This window comes from Canis lupus, chromosome 3, assembly GCF_048164855.1.
Source record: "Canis lupus baileyi chromosome 3, mCanLup2.hap1, whole genome shotgun sequence".
NCBI classification, from domain to species: Eukaryota; Metazoa; Chordata; class Mammalia; order Carnivora; family Canidae; genus Canis; species Canis lupus.
This window is the reverse complement of record NC_132840.1, coordinates 44,097,850-44,111,299: the sequence shown is the minus strand read 5'-3', so window position 1 is coordinate 44,111,299 and position 13,450 is coordinate 44,097,850. Positions and strand designations below refer to the sequence as shown.

Genomic DNA, 13,450 nt, shown 5'->3' with positions numbered 1-13,450 from the left:
GGGGAGTCAAAAGTTATACATGGATTTTTGACTGTGGGGGTTCAGAAACCCTAATCCGCATATTTCTCATAGGTCGGCTATATCTGTATTCTATGACAAACTTCCAGACTCCCAGGATGAATCCCTTTGCCTCAGCATACAAATGTAGCTTTGAAAATCCATTAATATTCTATCTAGGAGACCAGGATTTCTATGCTGATTCCTTTTAAAACATAGTATTTAGGTAGCATGATCAAACAAAAGTGTGTGTGTGTGTGTGTGTGTGTGTGTGTGTAGGGAAAGAGTGGTTTGGAGGTGGTTAAAGTATACATCTAGAAATCCTCTCAGATTACAATTTGGTGCAAATGTATTAAATGCTTTTCATATTCTTTTCCCGTAACTTTTCTTAAAAGTGAATCATGTCAGAAGATACAACTCAAACTTGTCATTATATTCCTACAAGTGCAAAAATAACTTAGGTTTCTACAAATATTTTTGAGCCTTTTAATATACATTACAAATATTTTAGACCAATCACATTTTGTTGTGTGTAACATATTTACAAAACAAAAAATATATTACAATAAACATGAATGAAACAGTGAATCTGATCAACAACAAGCTTTGTCACAACCAGATATTTAAAAGGAATGCAAAAACCTGTTGGTCTGCATATATTAAGAGTTTTGAGATAAATAGGGCCCAGAATTATAATGTATCTGGAAAAAGATGAGGGAAATCCCAAATTTAATAAGTTAGGTAAGATTCTTTCTCATTGCTAATTACATAATATTTAATGATGTTTTAAACTGTGAACATTGATGAATTACCCAAACATGATACAAAGCTAATATAGTTCTATCATTTCAAAATGTACGTGACATTCACATAATAGCCTTTTAATATTATCATTATATACTGTGGTTCACACAATATCTACAAATGTGAATGAGAAAAAAAAAAAAAACCCAGGTCACAGCAACATGTCTCACATTCCAATTTTAAATAAGACAAGCACATACTGGATCAAACATTATTTCATAATACGTTAATAAATAACACCTAGTTTGTTATGGTTACCTTGAACAGTTTACAGCTGTATATTTAAAAAGAGAATATTTTTGGTGAGTTTGACATTGTCAGTAAAGGGTAAAATAAATAACAAACATAACAAAAAAAGGAAGGAGAGAGAAAGAAAGCAAGAAAGTGAGCAAGCAGGAAAGAAAGAGTTAGTTCTATACAGAACAAAGTATTTTTGACATGCTGCTTTTCTGGTACAGTTTGCCACAAGAAAATTAAAATAGAAACAGAAAAATGATTGTCTTTTAAAAACAACTTTTGAAAGCTTTTCACAATATTGAGCATGAACCTTTTAACATTAGCATGGAAATCTTTTTGCCGTCTGCTTTGCATATATTTACTATGCACATCGTGTATGTGCACCCCCAGAGAAACTTCCTGAAGTCACGGGACAGCAAGTGCTGACCCCTCAAGATGAGAAACAGCCAAAACACTGAACTGAAATCCAACCAGTGTGAAGTCTGCAAAGGTTTCCTTCTTGCTTTGCTTTCACAGATGTCCCTGTGTGAATGCTGTTCCTGTGGGCCCCCGGCTACTCTGAAAAAATAACCCCCACTGTAATAATCCAAGGGATCCAGTTTCAACATGTGGGAGGAGAACACGGTTCCTCTAGGCAAATCTGGACAAGCCATCGGACTCGGGTGGGAAGGTGAGCCCAGCTCTCCTGCCGCAACTGTGCCTACCTCATTACTCGTGTTGAGTGTGGATTTGCTACCCTCTCACAGCAACCGCTCACAAACCTAGAGGACAGAGACTCCTAATACACTTACACTGTGACTGTCCCAAACTGCTTCACAACCCATTTCCAGCTAAGAACATTTTCTTGACTAAGCAAAAGGAAGCGTATGAAGCCTAATGACAACATTGTAAGTTTCTTTCAAATCAGGTTTAGAGTTGAAGTTACGTCATTAAGACATGTTCTCTAAGCAACCACAGTTTTCTAAAGGGAAAGGTAGGGAGAAGCCCAACTTTCTGAACAGGAGCAAAGATTTCTATCTCCAGAGTCACTGTTTTCTTCAGTCAGCATTTCCACTAACTTTTAGCTTATCTAGGAAGAGTTGGCAATTGCTGCATTGTAATACAATCGCTTCCCACAATTCAAGTTCTTTTACACCACTTAGTCCTCTTGACCAAAAGAAGTATACAGTATTATGCTAAAGACCATTGTAAATTTCCATAAAAATAAAATACTTGGTGGTTGTGTTCCTAGAATGTATGTAAAGCCATGGCTCAAATTACATCTTTCCAATAAAATCTAAAAGCCATTAGTTAAAATCCATCATGTAAATCCAATTATCATAGCTTTTGCTCATTAATCCTGTTCTCAGACAATGAGATGGGTGTTATGCCTTTGGTGGCCTCTGTTTTCCCCACAAAATGCTGAGTCAGCTCCCCAAAGGGCAGGCTGGAATGTTGTAACTCCACAAGTTCATCTCACTAAAAGTTCCTTCCCTTGCTTTGGACTTTTTATGGTGGGGACTTGGGGAAACAAACATCCACGTTCCTTATCAATGAGGAATTAATTCACGAGTAATTTAACAGTTTAGTACTGGATACATGTTACTGGAGTTTTTTGGTTCACCTGTGAAAACTTCAGAATTGTGATGCACACTAAGCATTAGCACAGGTCTGCAGTGGAGGTGGAAAAGCTCACGAATTAATACAAGGGTTTTTGACCTTGATTTTCAAATTCAGACCAGGCATCATTGAGCTCCATGAAAATCATCTTTGCATATTGTTCATAGGGTTGCCCCGTAGCCTATAGAAGAAGCAAAAGCAAAAAAAAAAAAAAAAAAAACATTAGATACTGCGGACCAAAATTTTATTTGTATTGCAATTTTCACAGCTAATATGTGGGCTCTGAGTAATTGAAATGTTTTTCTATTAGCCCATTTCTCTTTTTATAGCTCAATCTATATGATCCTAATTACTATGACCTCCCCAATACTCCCTCCCCTTAGGGATTCATATGCAGTAATAGTAATCCATGAATGAGTGGATATAGAGCACTTAACGAGCAGCAAAAGATGCACCCATTCTCCAGAATTATCTACTAATTGACAAAGGCTCATGATAGCTTATCTATAACTGATTGTATTTCTAAACTCCTAGACCCACAACACAGGTGTAGAGTTTGTGTATTTTTCTAGGCTCCTATTTCTTTTTCTGTTTTGATTCACTGGAATACATTGTTTCTTATTAAGTCTTCTCTTCAGACTAGTCACAAAATGTATGGAGAAATGAAAATGAAATATATCAAATTCAAACATGTGTTCCCAAGTGGCATTTCAACCATAGCCTCACATAACAGGACAGGGATAAATAACACCTAGTTTGTCTATATGACAGCAAGGCGACTCACTTTTATCTAAGAGGTTTCCACGTGTTATGATTTCAGTCGTGCCATGCAGTAGTTTCTGACATTGCAGAGCATGTATATGTGTATGTACTTCAATGCAAACATAAACTGGCACAATTGATATAATGACAAGTTTAGTTCCATTTTTTTTTTTTTAATTTTTATTTATTTATGATAGTCACACACACAGAGAGAGAGAGAGGGGCAGAGACATAGGCCGAGGGAGAGGCAGGCTCCATGCACCGGGAGCCCGACATGGGATTCGATCCCGGGTCTCCAGGATTGTGCCCTGGGCCAAAGGCAGGCGCCAAACCGCTGCGCCACCCAGGGATCCCGCATTTTGAACACTTTGTTGATTCACACCAATTTTGCCAACTACATTCTAAAGCTTTTCCCCCATAATTGTGACTAAACATACTGCTATATCTCTACAGGAGAAAAATTTTCCTCTGTCCGGTTCTTAGCCCATCCTTACTATTTTAAACCAGGACACAATTTAAATCTGTTCCCTGAAAATTAGTCCATGGTAAATCATACACTTAAGTAAAGCCCTCTCATCCTATTATTGTAATATATAGTTTAATTTCTCTTGCTTCATAAAGCAAACTATTTGTTTAAATACTTGATGTTAGCCCATGGACTTTATTTTATCATTTAAATAGCCTAGTAACCAGCAAGTTGAGAATATAATGTTTTAATACATGGTCAGAAACCAATAGAATGAGGATGGCAGAAGCAACCTGATAGGGCAAGTTATACTCACTTTATCTGGGTGTACCACCAGCACAGCCCTCCTGTACACCTTTTTCACCTGTTCTGGTGTTACCAGGTCTGCCATGCCAACTGGTTTCCATTTGGTCTCCCCAGCCCACAGCACAGTGTGCATTGTGGACAGAAGTGCTCTGATATTTCTCTCTTTGCCTTCAATCCATTCCAAAATCTGTAAATGCACAGAGAATTAGGAAATTCAAATGTTTTCAAGTCCCCAAGGTCCCCACCAAGACTTTGGAACCCAGAGCAACATCAACTACTTAGGACTCTGTGCATACAGCCATGCCGTTTCCTCTGCCTGGGATCATTTTCCCCATCCAACTCCTAACTTGTCTTTCTGGTTGACCCTTCATCGTCCTTTTAAAGCCTGCTCATGAATTTCATACTGTTCACCTTTGAGAGCTTGAATTCCTTCCTCTATGCCCCACCCCAGAGTTAATCTCACTCCTAAAGCATGAACTCTATGGCAGCATACCCCATGTCTACTTTGGTCTCTGCTATCTGCCTCTGTCTAGTGCAGTGTCTAGCACACAGACACTAAATAAATACTCCTTGAAAAAAAGAACAAATTTCTCTGGGATAATCCCTTAAACATGTTTCTATCATAATATGTGTGATACCTTATCATAATCACCTGTGTGTTTGTCCTTCCTTGCCATTAGGCAGAGTTGTCTGAGAAAAGGTACCATTTCTTTTATATCAGTGTAACTCAGGAGCCAAATAACATGCCTGGTTCAAAACAGAGCTCAAAAATGAATTATCCAAGAAGTTCTATGAATGCTCATAGTTTGAACCAATGAGGTGATAAAGTTGAAGGATTTGTAAGAACACACCAGCATTTAGCACATAATAGCTGCTCTGTGGGTATTTGTTGGTAAATGAATGGTTTAGGCAAGGTAATGATGGCTGCTCTCCCAAGCAACTAAATATTCTGTATAGCTAAATAACCAAGCATAAACTACTTTCTTTCATAGAAAACTTTCAGAGTTTGCCTAATGAACAAAAGTTATCAAGATGGAACACAGAGTTGTGGAAGGTATATGAAACCCCTGTGGTGTTACATGAAATAAAAGGCACATACAAACAAAGGATCCTCAAAGAGTACTCAAAAGAGTTTCTAAGAATCTATATATTTTTAACAAATGTTCAAATCTGTCTGGAAATATGTTACATTTCTTTAAAATGTGTAAGATGGACTGGCTGTGCTAATCCTGGTTTTGGAGATCTTTTAATGCAGTAACAAGATCAGAGCCCCATCTCCCAGTTTGTTCTAGTGGGTCAGCATATTTAGAATTTTGTCACGTAGGAATTCAATCTCTCCATCTGTGAGAAACATTCCAATTCTCTTGATCTTTTACAAACCCTTCCTTCACTACCTCACACAATTCATCCACATAACCATCCTTTTATTTCCAAGCTAAACTGGAGTATCTGGTTTACAATTTCTTTTTAATGGGGAAATATTTTTTCCCCAAATCTAATCTTACCTAGACTTCTAGAATAAAAACAGATAAAAGTAGAACTGCTTTGGTTGAAAGTGGAGGGAAGCAGTGAGGAAGCCAGGAAACAGGAACACTGATGCTCCATACCCATGACCTTGTCACATGACTTTGTCACACAGAATAATCACAATGGGGGGGGCTCACTCACCTTTAATTTCTCAGGATCCATTTCCTTAGCCATTTCCTCCTTTCTCATCTCAGCTATTGTTCGAGGCCCCTTTTTGTCTTTGTGTGCATTGAAACCTTGACCAGAAAGTAGGTCTTCAAAGTCAGCTGCTTTTTGTTTCCCTTCTGCAATACAGTTTTTGAAAAATCATTATAATTTTTACTCTTAAACATAAAATCATATCACCTCATAGCACTTAGGTGCTTTCACATGCATTAATCCTCTTAGTCCTTATATTAACAAATGAATAGGGTATGAGACTGTCATGCCCATTTAACAGATGAGGAAAATGAGGTCTAGAGAACCTAAGAGATTTGCCCAGAATCATAAACCATATCCGTGGCAAAGCTAGAACTCCAGGCCAGATTGTTAGACTAAATCCAACTCTATAACACCTTTCCCATTGTGTCACCTTTTTACAGCTGAGGATACTCATTATGCCTCCCACCCCACTCACCCCAGTCAGACAACTAGTTAGTATCAGTGATGGGAATAACACCTGGGTTTTGGTACTTGCACAGATGCCACCACTTTCCTGCCCACACCCAGCTGACAGTTTAGTCCCTTACAGTGCTCTTATTCACCAAGTCTGGCTGTAGCCTCACAATCTTTCTTAGTGTTTAAAGAAGCAGCCTAGCATGGTGGCAAAGAGCAAAGTCTCTGGAGCTGGACTCTCCAGGCTTAAGTTACAGCTCTGCCACTTATTGGCAATGTGACCTTGGGCCAAGTCACTTAATCATCTGCATGCCTCAATTTTCTCATCTGTAAAACAGGGATAGTGTTAACAATACTTACTTACCTCATAGGGTTCTTGTGAGAATTGGTACATTAACATTTTAAAGTGTTTCGAATAGTGCCTTACTACTTAAATGTTTATTAAATTAAAACAGAATAGAACCAAAACACAGAAATCCACACTGTCAGTACTCATCCACCAAAGGTGGCATGTGAATTGAAACCCATTTGCCGTCTCTATACTATAAGACGTTCTGAACACACACTCTCACACATGCACACACTAAAATTTAAGTACTCTGAGATGAGGGATTTTGTCTGTCTTGTTCACTGTTGTAATCCCCAATGTTTTCTTACTGAAGATGGTCCATAAATATCTGCTGACTAAAGACCCTACTCAAAATAAAAATGGAAGAGAAGCTACAAGACTCTATGGAATTGTCCAAGCAATATCCACTGCTAACCAAAGAACAAACATGATGTTATATATGAAAAAAAAATCCATTATGTTGTTGTCTTGAGAAGACAGTTATGTGAAGGGGTGTGACAGTTATGAGAAGGGGTTCTGAAGCCACATTGTCTGGGTTTTAATCTTGCTTTTGTCACTAACAAGCTGTACAAACTTAAGAAATTACTATTTATTTCTGTCATAGATTTTCTGTCTACGACATGGGTTTGGTTTTGAAGATTATATGAAATAATACATGAAACTGCTTGGAATAAGTGGCAGAGCTACAGTTACTAGAAAAAGTAGAATTTCCTTTTCCTTGGTCCATCGAAAGGCCTGTTTCCTTACCATGTCCTTATACATTTAGTTCTTGAGTACGAGCAAATCAATTGAAATGTAATACATTATAACAGGCCATTTAATAAACTCAAATTTAACCATCCCTAACTAGGCAAAATACATTATTTTTTACTTGTTATCAAGAATCTCATTCAAAAAAAGAAAGAGTCCTATCTACAGTATCCTCTAGCCAGCTTTAGCTGTTGGCCCATTTTGTTTGTGTTCTTTTAACTTTCTCCTCAGACGAGAGGATAAAAACCATCATAGAAAACCCAATGATCTCAGAAACATCCACCAACCAGAGCATAAGCAAGACTAAATGTCCAGGATGTACACACTCCTCTAATCAGGATTCAAATATGACCAGTGCTTGCAAGGTTCCCAACCTGTCTCTTCTACTCCTTTTTCCAAAGGAGTAACAGCTTCCAAGAACCAGCCACCCCTCCATTCACATTGATTCGGTATTCACTTAATGCCTACTACATGCCAAGCACTAAGCTAGGGGCTAATGATAATATGCCACAGTCCCTGCTCTCCATCTGGTCTCAGTATGGAGACAGACAAGTGAACTAGTAGTCACAAAATGATTAAAGTGTTATGAGCATGGTAAACCCAGGTGCTTCAGGCACAGAGTGGGAAGTAGGGATCATGGTGTGCCTCTACAACTATAAGACTGATTCAGAAAACACTGGAATTGTTTTCAGTCTCCTTCTTCAGATGTACACACATACAGGTAGTATGACAATACAGGCTACCCTCTGGTCAGGCTACACACCATCATCCTTACCCAAATTAGTTGATCCTTTCCCACGTTCATTCTGCCCCCCAGGCATGGCTGAGAAGCTCACGTTGTAGTTGGGCCGGTTCTGAGGAGAGGAGTGGGGGATGCCAGCCTGTGGCTTAGATGGTGTCTGCTGCCAGCTGTAGCCGCCTCCCTGCTGCCACCCTCCACCCATGGGCTGGGGAGACGCTTTCTGTGGTGAGCTGAGAGGTGGAAATCCTCCACCCAATCCAGTTGGTGTGGTGGGTTTGCTGGCAAATGAAGAACTACCTACAGAAACACAAATAGAGAGAGGGTAGGACTGCTATTTTGAGTAGCCTCTAATTCCTGTGTCCCAAGTTACTGTTTTCAGTGGCTTGAGCGGAAATTACCTTGACTAATAGCACAATGAACCTTCCTAATAGAGAAATTACAGGTATATATTTCCTTTAATCTCCACATTGACATTTTGAGGTATGTATTAATAGCCCCATCATTTTCTTCAGATAAGCAAACTGCAGTTCAGAGCAGTTAAGTGATTTACTCCAAGACTCAGAGCCAACAAGTGGCAGAACTGGGATTTGAATCCAAGTCTTTGACTCCAAGCCTGAAGAGCCCTGGCTTTTCCCTCTGTGCCATCTCCCTCCTTCCTACCTTCTAAGCACATTCTATTTTTTCACTGGAAGAAAAACTACCAAAAGACAAGAATAGAGAATAAAACAAATATGCTCACTCATTAAGGTATGACTTAAAAGTCAATGATCAAGATTAATCATTGTTTGTTGTAAGTACAAACGTGATTAGTACCCAAGAGTAAACAAAGATATTTTGAAATTTCAGAAGTAGGTTTCAATTTCACACTTCTTGCATTTCATTGCAGGAAAGCAAACACAACTTTCAACCAGGCAAATTATCTTACTCAAGCTTTAAAAAAATGATTATTACTCTGTGCTGGGAATTTAAGTAGAATTCTGATTCCACCATCTCCAAACTTTTAAGTATTCACTCCATACATGCTGGGCTCTTTCCAAAATACAAAAGCCAGTTGTGGCTTTGTTTAAGGAAGCAAAATGAGAAACTGGAATGTAGTGATCTCGAGGAAGCCTTCCATGCACCAAATCCAAAGTAAGAGTGATAATAAAATAACTAATATTTATGTACAAAATATGTTTGTGTATATTACTGTCTTCAGTCTATACAACACTCTTAAGGAGGTAGGTAGTACTATGACCCCACTTTATTATTTTTATGTTTTTAATCCATAAGTAGTGTATGTATGTATGTACATATATTTTTATTTTAAATTGAATTTCATTAACATGTAGTGTATTATTAGTTTCATAGGTAGAATTTAGTGATTCATCAGTTGCATATAACATTCAGTGCTCATTACATCAAATGTCCTTCTTAATGCCCATCACCCAGGTTCCCCACCCATCCAGCAATCCTCAGTTTATTTCCTATAGTTAAGAGTCTCTTATGGTTTGTCTCCCTCTTTGCTTTCATCTTATTTTTCCTTCCCTTCCCCTATGTTCATCTGATTTGTTTCTTAAATTCCACATATGAATGAAATCATATGATATTTGTCTTTTTTGACTGACTTTTTTCAGTTAACATAATACTCTCTAGGTTCCATCAATGTCATTGTAAATGGGAAGATTTCATTCCTTTTGATGGCTGAGTAATATTCTATTGTATATATACACCACATCTTCTTTATCGATTTATCTGTCTATGGACATCTGGGTTCTCTCCATAGTTTAGTTATTGTGGACATTGCTGCAATAAACATTGGATGCGTGTGGCCCTTCAAATCACTGTTTGTATCCTTTGGATAAATATCTAGTAGTGAATCACTGGGTTGTAGGGTAGCTCTATTTTTAACTTTTTTTTTTTTAAGATTTTATTTATTTATTCATGAGAGACACAGAGAGAGAGAGAAGGCAGAGACACAGGTAGAGGGAATAGCAGGCTCCATGTAGAGAGCCCGATGTGGGACTCGATCCTGGGTCTCCAGGATCATACCCTGGGCCGAAGGCAGCACTAAACCACTGAGCCACACAGGCTGCCCTATTTTTAACTTCTTGAGAAACTTCCATACTGTCTTTCAGAGTGGCTGCACTAGTTTGCATTCCCACCAACAATGTAAGAAGGCTCCCCTTTCTCCACATCCTCACTAACATCTGTTTTCCTGAGTTGTCAATTTTAGCTATTCTGACTGCTGTGAGGTGGTATCTCATTGTGGTTTTGATTTATATTTCCCTGCTACCAAGTGATGTTGACCATTTTTTTCATGCTGACCCCACCTTGAAAATGAGGAAATCCAAAACTCTGAGAAGTTTCCACATGTGCCCATGATGGCACAGCTAGTTAGTGGTGCTGGGACTTAACTATAGGCATCCTACCTCCAAATGTCATGCTCATTTTTTGCACCCATAATCCTGAATTCCTCCCCAAATCTCTGAGCCTGTCACTACAATTTATCCCTTACTGTTTCTTCTTTCTATAAATCTTTCCCTTATTCTCATCTAGGACTCCTTCTGCCTTCCCCACTGGGAATGCTGTATTATGGACATTGGGAATTGGAGTCAATCTGACTTTGAGTCTCAGTTTTTTCACCCATTCATGCACACATTTATTCATCCATCCATCCGTTTATTCATCAGTATTTACAGGGTATCTGTGTCCCATTTACTCTGCTGGGCGCTGGAAATGCAGCACTGAGAATATGATCTATAGAGAATCCTACCTCTTCTGAAGCTCAGTGAAAAACTTCAACTCACTGAGCTTCAGTTTCCTCATTTGTAAAACCAGAACCACATCTATATCACAGGTATATAATAAAGACACAAAGGCTATATGAAAATATTTCACAAACCCTGAATTAAGTGAATTAAGAGACATTATATATTATAATACAATGTAAATTCATATGACCAGTATACACCAGTACATGATAAAGGCTCAATAAATACTTGTTAATAGGAAAAGGTAATGATGGAAGGTCTGAGGCTTGGCATTGCCCCTTGTCAATATGTAACTCAGAGCACGAAGCCTCTTTCATGAGCCTCTGGGCCCAACTGCCAACAGCACATCAATATACACCTTAGGCGGGGTATTCATTCTGCACTGGGATTTCATTTTACAGTGTGAGGCTCCTTACTATTGTCTTCTGAATATATATATAGATAGATATAGATAGATATATATTGTCTTCAGAATATATATATTAAATTCAATAAATATGGAAAAGCCTAAAAACTAAATAAAATAAAACAAAACAAAATAAAATAAAATAAAAGCTTCCATATTCCCATTACACTGTTATTTATTCATTCATTACAAAACCAGGAGTTGGTTCTTTGAAAGAATTAATAAGATAGATAAACCATTAGCCAGCCTTATTCATTCATTTATAAAACACTATTGAGCATCTTTCATATGCTAGGCTGCAGACATAATGGTGAAAAGGCAAATGCTGATCCTGCTCACAAGGGGCTCATCAACATTGCAGGACTTTCTGATGCCTACTCTTCCAGAATATTCTCTACCATGTTCAGAAATTTAATTTTTAATGCTACTGAAGCAGGGAACTGACAAAAATGCAAAGCAGCAGCTAAACCCAGAGGCCACTGCTATCCTCATTAAAAGCTAAAGCAGTGGTTATCAGGCTTGGTCGTGCTTTACAATCACCTGGGGAGCTTTTAAAACTCCCTATACTCAGGCCACAGCCAGACCAATTAGATCAGACTGTCTATGGGAGGAACTAAGGCATTGGTGTTCATATCAGAATTGTTGAATGTGAAAATACCGTTAGGAGAAGGACACTGTCTTTTGTCTTTTCTGAATTGCAGATATGTAATTTAGAAGTTTAATTTTAATCCTCAAAGCAATTGCCAAGGTGTCAAAAATTCTTCTTCCCTTTGCTTATACACCTGGTTCAGTGTATAAGGCTTGAGGAAAGTCACTTCACTTTCCTAAGTTATGTGACCTGAAAAATGAAGAAATGTAGGAAGCCAGTTTTCCCAGCAGTTGTAAGAATTACTATCTTTCAAAACTGACAAAGAACTCCTACCCAGCAGGTTTGTTGTTGCAGTGATATGGGTGTAGCTACTCTGAAATTATTCTTGTTGTATGACAGTTAATGCTGTTGAGATCCAGGGCAATGGAAGACACACATGTGGAACAGGGCAAAGCACAGAAAATCCCTGTGACTGGATGGGATTTTATATATAGTTATACCTGCTCATCTCCCCTCTCTGTCTCCTGAAAGGCAGAGCAGTGACACCCACTCCAGTATCAGTGAACACCCTTAGCACACAGACCTTGGTTTCCAAATGCCATTCTTTACAAAAATGGATAAAGATTTCTTGGAGAATGACTGGTTTTAGGACTGGGGAACAGACATTTCAAAACAAGCAAAGAACATTTCGTTGTGCCATAAAGAAAGAAGGATCTCAAAAACTGATGAACACAAGTGAAAAGGGCACAGAAGCAAAAAAAAAAAAGGAACTTTCACAAACCAAACCAAATCTGAGATGTGAACATTACAGAAAGTAATGACAATAGCGAATCAAAAAAAGAATATATTAGTCCATTCTGATGAGAGACAGAAAGAAAAAGAGATTCTTTTTTTAAAAAAAAAAAAAGTGAATGCCAATTAATATATGCAAAAAGAAGGGCAGAATCAGAAAAATCACAGTTTTGTCACCATCATAGTAATAACTGCTCCAGGCAAGAATTATTAATGACTGCTAAAACCAGTAGCTAAATCAGATGGAGAATCGGATATTCTCAGATAGGATAGTCTCAAATTATCTCCAGATTATTCATCAATTACAAAGAGAAAAAATGGTAACTTTGTAATGAAGAAACCTGGCAGACAGCCCCTAAAGCCAGTGATCAAAGTTAACATCAAACCCAAACTGAGACTTTCTCAACTAGTCTATATATCCTTCAAGGATCAATATCATAAAAGGAAAAAATATATATATAAAGGAATGATTCCAGATTACAGGTGTCTAAAAGGACATGACAACTAAATGCAGGATATGATGCTGGATTTTTAAAAAGAACTTTCTGGGATCCCTGGGTGGCGCAGCGGTTTGGCGCCTGCCTTTGGCCCAGGGCGCAATCCTGGAGACCCGGGATCGAATCCCACGTCGGGCTCCCGGTGCATGGAGCCTGCTTCTCCCTCTGCCTGTGTCTCTGCCTCTCTCTCTCTCTCTCTGTGACTATCATAAATAAATTTTAAAAAAAAATTTAAAAATAAAAATAAAAAAATAAAAAGAACTTTCTATAAAGATCACCT

General features: G+C 38.2%; 1 protein-coding gene across 6 annotated transcripts in view; it reads right to left on the bottom strand.

Moving 5' to 3' along the window:
* Nucleotides 1-469: 469 nt before the first annotated feature.
* DNAJC6 (DnaJ heat shock protein family (Hsp40) member C6) overlaps nucleotides 470-13,450 on the bottom strand; it is a 138,833-nt gene continuing 125,852 nt past the window's right edge. For 5 of the 6 annotated variants that reach the window (XM_072820634.1, XM_072820637.1, XM_072820635.1 and 2 more), the window contains 4 exons: nucleotides 8,167-8,430; nucleotides 5,840-5,982; nucleotides 4,182-4,358; nucleotides 696-2,818 (listed from right to left, as the gene is read on the bottom strand). In XM_072820634.1, the coding sequence (XP_072676735.1) occupies nucleotides 2,717-2,818; nucleotides 4,182-4,358; nucleotides 5,840-5,982; nucleotides 8,167-8,430 (686 nt within the window). In that variant the 3' untranslated portion in view covers nucleotides 696-2,716. Of the gene's footprint in view, nucleotides 2,819-4,181; nucleotides 4,359-5,839; nucleotides 5,983-8,166; nucleotides 8,431-13,450 lie in introns of all 6 variants that reach the window. The other variant, XM_072820636.1, reaches the window with a different exon arrangement.